Source organism: Pinus tabuliformis, chromosome 8 (genome assembly GCF_031772625.1).
Source record: "Pinus tabuliformis cultivar Carrire ecotype Pingquan chromosome 8, CPIR1, whole genome shotgun sequence".
NCBI lineage: Eukaryota > Viridiplantae > Streptophyta > Pinopsida > Pinales > Pinaceae > Pinus > Pinus tabuliformis.
The window spans coordinates 1,190,289,005-1,190,303,612 of NC_142294.1; the positions used below are offsets into that span (position 1 = coordinate 1,190,289,005).

At 40.5% G+C, this 14,608-nt stretch overlaps 1 protein-coding gene across 1 annotated transcript; it reads left to right on the plus strand.

Annotated features, from left to right (window-relative positions):
• Positions 1-841: 841 nt before the first annotated feature.
• LOC149239614 (uncharacterized) lies at positions 842-13,454 on the plus strand. Its single transcript, XM_089373464.1, has 5 exons — positions 842-1,648; positions 1,777-2,893; positions 3,013-3,360; positions 3,438-5,819; positions 12,077-13,454. The coding sequence occupies exons 1-5, from the start codon at positions 1,083-1,085 to the stop codon at positions 13,373-13,375; spliced, it is 5,712 nt and encodes a 1,903-aa protein (XP_089229590.1). The 5' UTR covers positions 842-1,082; the 3' UTR covers positions 13,376-13,454.
• The last annotated feature ends 1,154 nt before the right edge of the window (positions 13,455-14,608 follow it).

Consider the following 14,608-nt stretch of genomic DNA (forward strand, 5'->3'; position numbering starts at 1 on the left):
TATCTAGTATGCAATTTTTGTTTTTCACAAAACTTGTTGATTTCTATTTTTTCTCTTTCTTTTTCACAAACCTTGTTGATTTTTTTTTTTTTTCTTTTTCTATAAGTTTAACAACATGTACACTTTACTTATTTCTCTTTGCTTGTAATTTTTGCTAGTAACAATGTAATTTAATTTAAGATAACTAAACTTTGAACTTTTGTAATACTATGGATTCTAGGTATATTTTACCTTTCTTTCTTCAAATTAGCTCTACATGTCTAGTGCTTTAGTCCATTAATATGTCAAATTTTTTTTACTTATTAATCTTAATATCATTATATTTAGTAAATTAATATGTCACCCTTTTGTACTTATTAGTCTTAATATCATTTTAAAATGGAGTGATATTCACATTAAAATCAATAATATATATTAAATTTATATATTTATTACTTTCATTATAGTATTTATTTCATTGTAGTATTTATTACAACATTGTACCCAAAAAACAATCACAATGGCATCCCACCACATGACTTTGGTCTACATTTTATATCACATATTAGTACAACTAAATTTTCCATTAGATTTTGTACTTATTCGTCTTAATATCATTTTATAATGGAGTGATATTCACATTAAACATGAATCAATAATATATATTAACGAGATTATTAAGTTGATTGGTCGGCCATAAAAGAAAAAGATAATGAATATCAACTATGAAAGTGAGCTTCGTGGATAGTATTGGATGGATACTTCTCACCGGTCAATTAATAGTCGGTGAGACCCATTTGGAATGGTAGTTGCGTATTATATCATTCACCTAACCAGTGGAGATGCCTTCTGTGAGTGAGCGTGACAGAAGGTGTTGTGGCTTCCCTGAAATTTCACATCAGTGGTAAAGTGCACCTTTAAACAGACGCGTCCCCAGGACGCGTTTTTAGCCGCTAATACACCATCATATTATTGCTCAACGAGTCCACTGCATCTTTTGAAAGTTTTTTTGCAGTTTCCCCTTCAGAATTTCACACTGCCTTTGTTCCAATCATCTAAATCAATTCGTTGATAGATCCTAAAATTTCCATAATCCTGTGTCAATGGCAAACCTAACTATGGGCTCCCTCGACTGTGACCATGCTTCTGCTGCTGCTGCTTCTTCCTGCACGGCCTCCACTTCTTCCTCTACTTCTTGTCCCAATTACCAAATCTTTATCAATCATCGCGGGCCTGACGTAAAAAAGGGCTTTGCCAGCCATCTTTACAGAGGCCTTCGTGATCAAGGATTGAGCGTGTTTTTGGACAAGGAGGAATTGGAAGAGGGCCACAATATTTCTTGTCAGATAGAAAACGCTATCCGTGGTGCCTCTGTCCACGTTGCAATTTTATCTCCAACGTATGCGCAATCTAAATGGTGTTTGGATGAACTTTTACTCATGAAGAATTCGGGGGCTTTTATTATTCCAGTGTTCTACAAGGTCGATCCTTTGATGGTCCGCTGGACGGTCAGAGACGGAGCCTTCGCTGAAGCCCTGCGGCAACATGAACAGAAAACAACACATGACACCGAAACTGGTAAACAGAAGCCACGCTATAGCTCTGATACCATTCAGAATTGGAGAAACGCACTTTCCTATGTGGCCGATCTGAGCGGTTTAGTATATGGGTGAGCTGCATCTCCAAGCTCCTACTGTCCCTTGCAATCCGTGTTAATATTCATTTGTTGATTGATGATATAGGCTGCCTGATGTACTTACCTAGCCGTTTCTGACTTGCTTATTTTACTCCATTCAGGGCCGAAGACGATGAAGGCGAGCTATTGGAAAACGTTGTGGAGGCTGTTCTGAAGAAGGTTCCAAAGAAGGTTCCAAAGACATTGTTGGATGTGGCAAAATATCCAACCGGGCTGGATATCAGATTAGAAGATCTTGAAAAGACTGTGCTCTCTCAGTGGCAGGAAAGGGAGCTTGGGGAGGCCAAGGTTGTGGGCATTGTGGGTGCGGGTGGACTCGGGAAAACCACCCTAGCCAAACAATTCTTTAACCTCAGAATGTCAGATTATAATAGTTCCTCTTTTGTATTTGATGTGAGAGAAACTGCACGTACTAGGTCTCTAGCATACTTGCAGAATAAGCTCCTGGGGGACCTAATGCCAAGTAAAGATATCAAAATTCAGAACCGTGATGAAGGCATAGGGATACTGAAAAAGTATCTCTCATCTTGTCATGTTCTGATAGTATTAGATGATGTAGATGATGTGGATCAATTGGAAGCACTTTTGCCAGTTAAGAAAATCCTGAAACCAGATAGCGTGATTTTGGTTACCTCTCGTGACAAGCATGTCCTAAAAACATCAGGGGTCCTTGAGTCATCCATTTATAGTCTAAAGGGGATGGATACACTGCACTCCAAAGAGCTCTTTTGCTGTTATGCCTTCCATCAGCCAGATCCAGTACCAGATTTTGCAGATCTGGTAGATCGATTCTTAAAGGTGTGCGGTGGACTGCCATTATCCTTAAAAGTATTTGGGGCGCTGGTTTTTGGAAAAAATGAAAATTACTGGCAAGAGATATTGGATAAACTTGAGAACGTGCTACCCTCTACTAAGATATATGATAGATTCAAAATTAGTTACAAGTCTCTCAGTAAAATGGTGAAGGAAATATTCTTAGATATTGCTTGTTTTTTTCTCGGAGAAGATGGAGATAAGGCAAAAAGAATATGGGGCGAAGTGGGAGTTCAAAATCTGCAAGACAAGTGTTTGTTGGAGTTGGATGAAAATAATGAAATAAAAATGCATGATCATATCAGGGACATGGGAAGAAAGATTGCTGAGAAAGGATCGAAGCCCCTTCGTCTTTGGGATTCGGCGATCAAGATCATTGATGATTTGTTGGAGCAACCATCAACTGTAAGCACTTCAACCAACCATTCAAACATTTGTCTTCCGTTCAATTAAATTTTGATCTTTAAAGCTTTGCTTTCAATTAAATTAGATCTGTTTGCTTTGTTATTCTAAACAATGAACAGGTCATAACCAAAGTTGATGGAATCAAAATGGATAGTTATTCCTATGATATCTTCCGGAATGCCGAAAAATACCCTTCTTTATACTTCCACGACTCCAAAAGCTTAGAAATGAGACACCTATCCTCGTCCAGAAGCTTAGAAATGAGGCTTAAAAATCTGAAACTTCTTGTAGCCGAAGGAGGTTATGTAGATGACATATTGAGGAGGGTGCAATCGCCCAATCTGATATGGCTACGCTGGTATGGATGTCCCTACTCTTCCCTGCCTTCCTGGCTTCCCATGGAGAATCTACGCGTTTTAGAAGTGGAGGGGAGCGGATTGAACATACTGTGGTCACATCAATCTCAGGTAGGCAAATATTTGTGTGCTTTTTGCTTTCCTATAATTTCATTTTGTAGACCACAATCATAGATCTCTTATTGCAGGCGATGCCTCTCCAACTGCGAGAATTAAATATCTGGGCCCCACTTTCAGACATTCCAAAGTCTATAGAGCAGCTGAAGTACCTGGAAAGGATTGCCATATGGAGGAACTCCAAATCACCCACAGTCGCAAGATTGCCCGCTGAAATTTGTCATCTGCGGTATTTGAAATACTTAGTTCTCAAAGACTTTTCAAGACTCATGTCGCTGCCCGATTCCTTTGGGGAACTAAGAAACCTTCAGTATATCGATTTGGAAGGTGCTTCTAATTTGCAGATGCTTCCAAATTCATTTGGGGATTTAACTCAACTCAAACATCTATCATTGAAAAGGTGCTCTAATTTGACCATCTCCAGCGAAGCACTTGGAAATATTACCACGCTTAAAAGCTTAGATCTTTCATATTGTAAGCAGGTGAAAGAAGTGCCTCCCCAAGTCACACGTCAATTGTCCTTGCAAAAATTATATTTGACTGGATCGAAGTTAAAAGAATTGCCAAGCATTATTGGAGTCCTCTGCAATTTGGAAGTTCTGGAATTAGGTAGCGATTTGTTGGAAGTGCTGCCAGATGGTCTTGGTGTCCTGAATAGCTTGAAGAGATTATCACTCTATTCTTCTCCGCAATTGAAATCCTTGCCGGATTCCATTGGACTATTGACTCACTTGACAGAGCTGGTCATAGAGGATTGCGGACTAGAATCCTTACCAAAAGAAATTTTGAAGATGAATAATCTTACAATTTTAAGAGCAGGGGGATGTCCGTTCCGGGAACATCCATTTAGAAAGGAGGTTGAAGGAGCAAGAGAAACACACTTATTATTGGAAGGGGAAAGTGCATTGAATAATTTGAACTCCTCCAATAACAGATGCATGTTTGGGCTCAAGTGGTTAACCCTGTCAGGCACAGAAATAAGGGAGGTATCTTTTGATAGGGGTGTTTGCCCTAACCTTCAACACCTACAGGTTTCGTTCTGCCCTGAGATACTGAAGCTGTCAGTGGAACATTTAACTTCTTTGGAGATGTTGACTGTTTGGAATTGCAAGAAGCTCCAGAACATACCAGGGTTGGGGCAACTAACACAGCTGAGAGAACTAAGGGTTTGGAACTGCGTTGAGATACGAGAGCTGCAAGGTGTAGGACAGTTGACTTCTTTGAAGAAGTTGGATGTTTGGGCATGCGAGAAGCTCCATAGCATATCCGGGTTGGGGCGGCTCACACAGCTCACAAAACTACATGTTCATGGGTTCTGTGAGATACGAGAGCTACCAGGTGTGGAACAATTGGTTTCTTTGGAGATGTTGAAAATTTGGGAATGCCAGAAGCTCCAGAGCATACCAGGGTTGGAGCAGCTCGCAAAGCTCACAGAACTAAGTGTTGATGGATGCCGTGAGATACGAGAGCTGCCAGGTGTGGAACAATTGGTTTCTTTGGAGAAGTTGACTGTTCGGGAATGCCAGAAGCTCCAGATTATACCAGGGTTGGGGCAACTCACAAAGCTTACAGTATTAAACGTGTATAGATGCCCTGAGATACGAGAGCTCCAGAGTATACCAGGGAATTGTTTGGAGAAATTGCGTGTTTCGTATTGCCAGAAGCTCCAAAGCATACCAGGGTTGGGGCAACTAACACAGCTGACAGAACTACATGTTCGTGACTGCCGTGAGATACGAGAGCTGCAAGGTGTAGGACAGTTGACTTCTCTGAAGAAGTTGGATGTTTGGGGATGCGAGAAACTCCAAAGCATATCAGGGTTGGGGCAGCTCACACAGCTGAAAGAACTACATGTTCGTGACTGCCGTGAGATACGAGAGCTGCAAGGTGTAGGACAGTTGACTTCTCTGAAGAAGTTGGATGTTTGGGAATGCGAGAAACTCCAAAGCATATCAGGGTTGGGGCAGCTCACACAGCTCACAGAACTACATGTTCGTGACTGCCATGAGATACGAGAGCTGCCAGGTGTGGAACAATTGGTTTCTTTGGAGAAGTTGACTGTTCGGGAATGCCAGAAGCTCCAGATTATACCAGGGTTGGGGCAACTAACACAGCTGAAAGAACTACATGTTCGTGACTGCCGTGAGATACGAGAGCTGCAAGGTGTAGGACAGTTGACTTCTCTGAAGAAGTTGGATGTTTGGGGATGCGAGAAACTCCAAAGCATACCTGGTTTGGGGCAGCTCACACAGCTCACAGAATTACAGGTTGGTGGATGTCACGAGATACAAGAGCTGTCAGGCGTGGAACATTTGGCTTCTCTACATAAGTTGAATTTTGGGAGATGCGAGAAGCTCCATAGCATATCAGGGTTGGGGCAGCTCACACGGCTCACAGAACTAAATGTTAAAGGACAGCCTGAGATACGAGAGCTACCATATGTGAGACATTTTGTTAAATTTGTAATTTTACAGCGCGCGGTGGTTTTCAGCAAAACCACAAACCAGCTGAAGGGATATCGCACTGCCTTTTGACAAAGGCTGTTTTTTCCTTGGAGCCCTCCGAACACTCTCACCTGCCGCCACGCGTCTCTTGTACGAACCCCCCAAAACCATTTTCCCCGGACAGTAAAGTTCGTTTGTTTTGCCCGAGGTTGGTGTGCGAACCTCGTTGGATCAGTCAAGTAGTTTGGGCACGAAATCTCCGCCGTTGATCTCCGGAAGGTGCACGGGCCAATGTCAAATCAATTTTTTTTACGTGGAGTGAAGTTTTGTTTCGTTGACCACCGTGAAGGAAACATTGTAGTTTTAATGCATTTACGTAAAATTTGGTGGCAGCTTTTATTATGGTAATGGGCATACGTCCCATGCCTTTAATACGATATGGGAATATAGTTAATTTTGGTTATGGGCATTGTCCCACATGCCATACGATTTATATTTTTTTTATATATTTTTTGCATACGTTGTTATATGTTAAAAAAACATGGCTACGTGCTGTAGTTTTTTTTTAAGTTTAGAGTGGAGTGGCTGCGCACAGTAGTGGGATTTTTTTTTGTAAATGCACAGCAGTGCTATATAGATTTTGGAATGTAATGCTTTGTATTAGTTTTTTGAAGAACAGAGAGCTGTGTATGTAATTTCCACAGCAGTGGAAGATCTGTGAGAGTAGCAGTTTTTTTTATTCCCTCTTTGCACAGAGGAAGAAATATGTAACAGAGTTTCAGTTTTAAATTAATAGAAATGTGTTTGTGACTGTGTAATGCTGTCTTATGAGTCATTTTAGTTTTAAGAGGTTGTCTGCAAAAGATCCTGGACAGAGTAAACAGAGCATTGTCTCTGTGGTGAATTTTATTTTGGTTTTGGTATTTCTCCATTAAAAATACCCAACAATGGTATCAGAGCAAGGTTTAGGCTCTTTGTAGGAGACAAAGAAGCTGAAGGGAGAAGGTTGTTGCTGCAGCAAAACCTCTCAGGCAGTTAGTAGACTCAGACAGCGAAGGATTCAGGTATTCCCCAAAAGCATTTCTCTTGTTATTGTTGAAGACAGTCAGTTTTTAAAAAAATCACAGTCAAGGATTTAAAACCATAGTTCAAGATGCAAGGAATGGCAAGCACAAGCATGGGTATGTTCAACACCCAGCTCCCACACTTTAATGGGAAGAACTATGACTACTGGTCTATAACCATGAGAGCTTTGTTCATCGCTCAAGATATATGGGAACTAGTAGAATATGGGTTTGAGGAACCAGCAGATGAAAATGAGTTCAATGCACTAACTCAGGGAGAGAAGGATCAGCTGAAGCTCAATAGGAAGAAGGATGCAAAGGCCATTGTCTTGTTGTATCAAGCAGTGGACCAGAGTATATTCCCAAGGATAGCAGCAGCTACAACATCACACAATGCATGGCAAACCCTCAAGACAGCCTATCAAGGCATGGAGAGAGTGAAGACAGCAAAATTGCAAATGCTGAGAAAGGATTTTGAAAACTTGAACATGAAGGAGTCAGATAACATTGACTCATTCTTCACTCATGTGATTGGTGTAATCACACAAATGAGAACTCATGGAGAAACAATTGAAGATAGAAGAATAGTGGAGAAAATATTGAGGGTCTTACCCTCAAGGTTTGATGCCATAGTCACCACCATTGAAGAGACAAAGGATCTCTCAAGATATTCAGTTGATGAGCTACATGCATCACTGATAACTCATGAGCAGAGGTTGAGTAGGAATGAAAACTCATCCCTTGAGCAAGCCTTCAAGACCCAGATGTCCTTTGGAAGAGGAAGAGGTCAAGGCAAAGGAAGCAAAAGAGGAAGAGGCAGAAGCCAGAACAGAGGAGGAAGGAACAGCCCATCAAATGCACAAGGAAGAGGCAGCAATCCAAATCAGAACCAAGGTCAAGGCAGCAACCAACAAAGAGAACAGTATCAGGCTCAAGGACAAAGGTATGATAAATCTAATGTTCAATGCTATTATTGCAAAAAGTATGGACATTATGCTAGTGATTGTTGAAAGAAACAGCATGATATGAACAGCAGACAAAATGCAAATGTTACAAGAGAAAACAGCAGTCAAGAAAATGTCCTGTTAGCTTGTAACATGGCTGAAACACATAGTGAGGACATATGGTTTTTAGACTCAGGTTGCAGCAACCATATGACAGGGAATGTAGCCCTCTTTTCAGCCTTAAATCAGAATTTGAAATCAGAGGTCACACTAGGAACTGATAGTAAAGTGTCTGTTATGGGAAAAGGGGAGGTAAAAATATTCACAAAACAAGGAGAAAAGAAAACCATAGCAGATGTCTACTATGTCCCCGGAATGAGATGTAACCTATTGAGTGTTGGACAGCTTATCCAAAAGGGTTACAATGTTTACTTTGTAAATGATGTGTGCACCATCATGGACATACCACCCAGCAAAAGATGCATTGCTGAAGTGAAGATGACAAGGAACAGAATGTTCCCTCTTAGAATAAGAGCAGACTTGAAGAACAAGAAGGAAAAGGCAGCAGTCACCCAAGAGGCCTACCAAAGCGTGCCAAAGGATGAGAACTGGTTATGGCACTTGAGATTCGGGCATCTAAATTTTGGAGGTCTAAACTTATTGAGCAGAAAAGGAATGGTAAAGGGATTACCATTGATAGAGAAGCCGGACAGCCTTTGTGAAGGCTGCATATTGGGAAAACAACATAGAGAAAGTTTTCCATCAGGGAAAAGCATAAGGGCAAAGGCACCCTTAGAGATTATCCACTCAGATTTGTGTGGACCAATGCAAGCTCCATCATTAGCTGGCAGCCTATATTTCTTGACATTCATTGATGATTTTACAAGAAAGACTTGGATATATTTCCTCAAGAACAAAAGTGAAGTCTTTGAGAAATTCCAAAACTTCAAAGCACTTGTGGAGAACCAAAGCGGGCTGCACATAAAAGTATTGAGAACTGATAGAGGAGGTGAGTATATCTCAAATGAATTCCTAAAGTTTTGTAGAGAAAATGGAATACATAAACAATTCACAACTCGGTACACCCCACAGCAAAATGGAGTTGCTGAAAGGAAGAACAGAACCATCATGGAGATGGCAAGGAGCATGTTGAAGGCAAAGCATTTGCCAAATGAGTATTGGGCTGAAGCTGTACATTGTGCAGTTTATATTTTGAACAGGTGTCCTACAAAGGCAGTCATGAACAAAGTGCCAGAAGAGGCATGGAGTGGGAGAAAGCAAGAAGTCACCCACATGAGAGTTTTTGGGTGTGTGGCCTATGCACACATTCCAGATAAACTAAGGAGGAAGTTGGACAGCAAAGGGGAGAAATGCATCTTCATTGGATACAGTGATGAATCCAAAGCCTACAGGTTGTACATTCCATCTACCAAGAAGTTCTTTGTAAGCAGGGATGTTCAATTCATTGAAGAGGAAGCTTGGGATGGAAGCATAGAGAAAACAGTGAACATTAAAATCTGTTTGCCTCATGATGAAGATGAAGAGGAGGTGGCTGAAATGAATCCCCAAACAGCAGCACCAACACAAGGACAGCAAGGGACACCATTGAGGATCAATGAGAGTGCTTCTCCAAGCACACCACAAGGAGGAAACTCAAGTGCATCTTCAAGCACTTGTACACCAAGTGAAAGAGGTAAGAAGTTTAGAAATCTAAGTGAAATTTATGAAGAAGGAATGAATTCCTTATTTGCCTTGTTTTGTCATGTTGATGATCCTATCCATTTTGAAGAAGCTATTAAAGATAGGAAATGGATAGAAGCTATGGATGAGGAAATGAATGCCATAGAGAGAAACAAAACATGGGATCTGGTTGAGTTACCAAAAGGCAAAGAAGTCATTGGTGTGAAATGGGTCTACAAGACCAAGAGCAATGCTGAAGGCAAGATTGAAAGGCATAAAGCAAGGCTGGTTGTCAAAGGCTACAAGCAGCAGTATGGGAGAGATTATGAGGAGACTTTCGCCCCGGTTGCAAGAATGGAAACCGTGAGAGCAGTGTTGTCCATAGCAGCTCAAAACAAATGGAAAGTCTACCAAATGGATGTGAAATCAGCATTCCTAAATGGAGTGTTAATGGAAGAGGTCTATGTGGAACAGCCTCTCGGATATGAGAAGAAAGGAGAAGAGCACAAAGTGTGCAAATTGAAGAAAGCTCTTTATGGGCTGAAGCAAGCGCCAAGAGCATGGTACAGCAGGATAGATTCATATCTATTGGATAATGAATTCGACAAGTGTGAAGGAGAACCCACAGTCTACATCAAGGAAAAGGATGGTAAGATTTTAATAGTTGTCTTGTATGTTGATGATGTGATTTTCACAGGTAATGATGATCAGCTCATTAAGAATTTTAAATCAGTCATGAAGGATGAATTTGAAATGACTGATATGGGTTTCTTGAGATACTTCTTAGGCATAGAAGTAGATCAAAATGAAAAAGGAATTTTTATATCTCAAGCAAGATATGTAAATCAAATTTTGAGCAGATTTAAGATGGAAGAATGCAAGGCAGCCATCACTCCCACAGTAATGGGATTAAAACTCAGCAGAGAGGACAGCAGCAAGGATTTTGATCCTAGCTTGTATAAAAGCATTGTGGGCAGCCTTATGTATTTAACAGCAACTAGGCCTGATATTATGTATGCTGTTAGTTTGATTTCCAGGTTCATGGAGAGGCCAAAGGAGGCACATTGGCAGGCAGCAAAGAGAATTTTGAGGTATGTCAAAGGCACTAAAATGTTTGGAATTTTATATCATACCTCAGAACATTCAGATTTGGTTGGGTACACAGATAGCGATTGGGCTGGAAGTGTAGATGATCGGAAGAGCACTTCCGGTTATGTTTTTAACATGGGTTCAGGAGCCATTTCATGGGCTTCTAAGAAGCAGTCCATTGTAGCATTATCTACAGCAGAGGCAGAGTATGTGGCAGCGACAGCAGCAGCATGTCAGGCAGTATGGATGAGAAGGATGTTGAGAAGCTTAGGCCAAGAGCAGGCAAAAGCGACAGTGGTATTTTGTGACAATAGCTCAGCGATTGCTTTGTCAAAGAATTCAGTGTTTCATAAGAGAACGAAACACATTGACACAAGGTTTCACTACATCAGAGAATTGGTGAGCAATGGAGAAATTGTCCTAGAACATTGCAGGACCCAGGAACAGGTAGCAGACATCTTGACAAAGCCACTGGTTCAGAAGAGTTTCGAATTTTTGAGAAAGTGTTTGGGAATGACTGAACGCGCAGCTGTTAAAATTAAAGGGGAGTGTTAAATTTGTAATTTTACAGCGCGCAGTGGTTTTCAGCAAAACCACAAACCGGCTGAAGGGATATCGCACCGCCTTTTGACAAAGGCTGTTTTTTCCTTGGAGCCCTCCGAACACTCTCACCTGCCGCCACGCGTCTCTTGTACGAACCCCCCAAAACCATTTTCCCCGGACAGTAAAGTTCGTTTGTTTTGCCCGAGGTTGGTGTGCGAACCTCGTTGGATCAGTCAAGTGGTTTGGGCACGAAATCTCCGCCGTTGATCTCCGGAAGGTGCACGGGCCCATGTCAAATCAATTTTTTTTACGTGGAGTGAAGTTTTGTTTCGTTGACCACCGTGAAGGAAACATTGTAGTTTTAATGCATTTACGTAAAATTTGGTGGCAGCTTTTATTATGGTAATGGGCATACGTCCCATGCCTTTAATACGATATGGGAATATAGTTAATTTTGGTTATGGGCATTGTCCCACATGCCATACGATTTATATTTTTTTTATATATTTTTTGCATACGTTGTTATATGTTAAAAAAACATGGCTACGTGCTGTAGTTTTTTTTTAAGTTTAGAGTGGAGTGGCTGCGCACAGTAGTGGGATTTTTTTTTGTAAATGCACAGCAGTGCTATATAGATTTTGGAATGTAATGCTTTGTATTAGTTTTTTGAAGAACAGAGAGCTGTGTATGTAATTTCCACAGCAGTGGAAGATCTGTGAGAGTAGCAGTTTTTTTTATTCCCTCTTTGCACAGAGGAAGAAATATGTAACAGAGTTTCAGTTTTAAATTAATAGAAATGTGTTTGTGACTGTGTAATGCTGTCTTATGAGTCATTTTAGTTTTAAGAGGTTGTCTGCAAAAGATCCTGGACAGAGTAAACAGAGCATTGTCTCTGTGGTGAATTTTATTTTGGTTTTGGTATTTCTCCATTAAAAATACCCAACAGACTGCCCTGAAGAAATTGGATGTTGGGGGATGCGAGAAGCTCCAGAGCATACCAGGGTTGGGGCAGCTCACACAGCTTACAGAACTACATGTTTGTGGATGCAGTGAGATACGAGAGTTGCCAGGCGTGGAACATTTGGCTTCTCTGGAGACTTTGAATGTTGAGGGGTGTGAGAAGCTCCAGAGCATACCAGGGTTGGGGCAGCTCAGACAGCTCACTTCATTAAACGTTCGTGGATGCCGTGAGATAGTTGAGTTGGCAGGTGTGGAACATTTGACTTCTCTGAAGAAGTTGGTTGTTGGGGGACACGAGAAACTCCAGACAATCCCAGAGTTGAGGCAGCTCAAACAACTCACAGAACTACACGTTCATGGATACAGGGAGATCCTAGAGCTGCCAGGTGTGGTACATTTGACTTCTCTGAAGAAGTTGGATGTTGGAGAATGTGAAAATCTTCGGAGCATACCAGAGCTGGGGCAGTTCACACAGCTCACAGAACTACATGTTCGTGGATGCTGTGAGATACTAGAGCTGCCTGGTGTGGAACATTGTACTTCTTTGAAAAAGTTGGATGTTGGGGGATGCGAGAAGCTCCAGAGCATAGCAGGGTTGGGGCAGCTCACGCAACTCACAGAACTACACGTTAGTGGATGCCGTGACATACGAGAGCTGCCGGGCGTGGGACATTTGGACTATCTGAAGAAGTTGGATGTTGGGGGATGCGAGAAGCTCCAGAGCATAACAGGGTTGGGGCAGCTCACACGGCTCAAAGAACTACATGTTCGTGGATGCCATGAGATACAAGAGCTTCCAGGCCTGGAACATTTGACTTCTCTGGAGACGTTGGATGTTGGGGGATGCGAGAAGCTCCATAGCATACCAGGGTTGGGGCAGCTCACACAGCTCACCGAATTACATGTTCGTGGATGCCGGGAGATACGAGTGCTGACAGGTGTGGAGTATTTGACTTCTTTGAAGAAGTTGGATGTTTGTGGATGCCAGAAGCTCCAGAGCATACCCGGGCTGGGGAATCTTACAAATCTTACAGAACTGGATGTTGATGGATGCAGCGAGATACTAGAGCTGCCAGATGTGGAACATTTGATGTCATTAAAGATTCTTTCCGTTCAGGAGTGCCCCAAACTTCAGTGGAGTGACGTTGTACTTGAGCAGTTGAGCGAAAGGTTGAAGGATGGGTTAAAATATGAAAAGCAACTAAACAGAAGCGGTTGTCTCCAGTTTCTGCAATCTCTGTGTGAGATGTTTAAAATTGGTTCTAATTCTGGTCAGACTGAGTAAACTAGCCCATCATTACTGGGCTTTCCTGTAAATTTGAATCAGGGCAAGATATTTGAGTAAGTGAAAAAAATGCAAAAATGTTTTTATCATTATTAAAAATATGATTTGTGGAATTTCGGAAATTTACTTTATGATGGTTCAGTTTAATGAAAAGCGTTCATTCCATTGTCATTGGTTTTAGATCAAACCAGTTTGGTATTTTTTTTCAGTTCCAGTTCAATGTCAAGGTTATATTTAACAATTTGATGGGAACCGTGTTTTTTATTGCAAAAGTGTCTCTTACGAATTTTGCACTCTCAGCAACTTCCCACTCATAAAAATTTATGCGTCAATTTCGATTACAAACTTCTTTATGAATTGATATGTTTTGGGTCAAGAAAGCGCTGCGCAGAGCTTTTAAGTGGCCTTGGGGACAGATTGAAATTTCTCAAGGATAATTTTGTGATGAAAAATTTATAGTTGAAAATTTAAAATAAAGTGTTTAAATTCTTATAAAGTGATGCTGCTGGACATAGGCAATCCGGAGTCTTGATTTGTGGTTTTAACTGTAGTTCTTGTTGGGTCGCTTTTTAGTTTAGACAGTTGGGACTTGCCAGTTTCTGTGTATTTCCTGGGACAGTTTCAACTTGCATTTTGGGCTTGGGATGTGTATTACTGTTTATATTGTTATTGAGGGGATAGTTATATGTAAGTTTTATGTTTATGTATATTATTATTTATATTGTTATTGAGTGGATAGTTACATGTTTATGGAGCTAAACTACGTGTTTTATTTTATTATGCGAATAAAAATGATGCACAATTTTATCTTAGAAAGGAAAATATTGAAAATAAAAAAACATTATGGTTATAAAAATGTTATCATTGCTAAAATAAAATAAATTTTAGATTTATTTTTAATTTTAGATTTATTAAAGTTGAGAGGGATTAAATCTCTCAAAATGCAAAATTTTTTGAGTGTAAAATTTGAGGAAAGGTTTGCATCTAGTCTTGACACATCATTGATGTGATTAAAATGAATCTAAGCAGATTTTATTTATATTGACACTTGATAGATCTGAAATAAAAATGACTCTAAGCTAATTTTAATTCATAATATTTTCATCTCATTATTCATTAGTAAATATATTAAAAAAATTTAAATGTGTTTTACATATTGTTTTTTAGTTATAAATTAATTCTTTTTATACATTCATAATGTATTAAGGGGACTTAATAGCTTTAGTGAAGTTC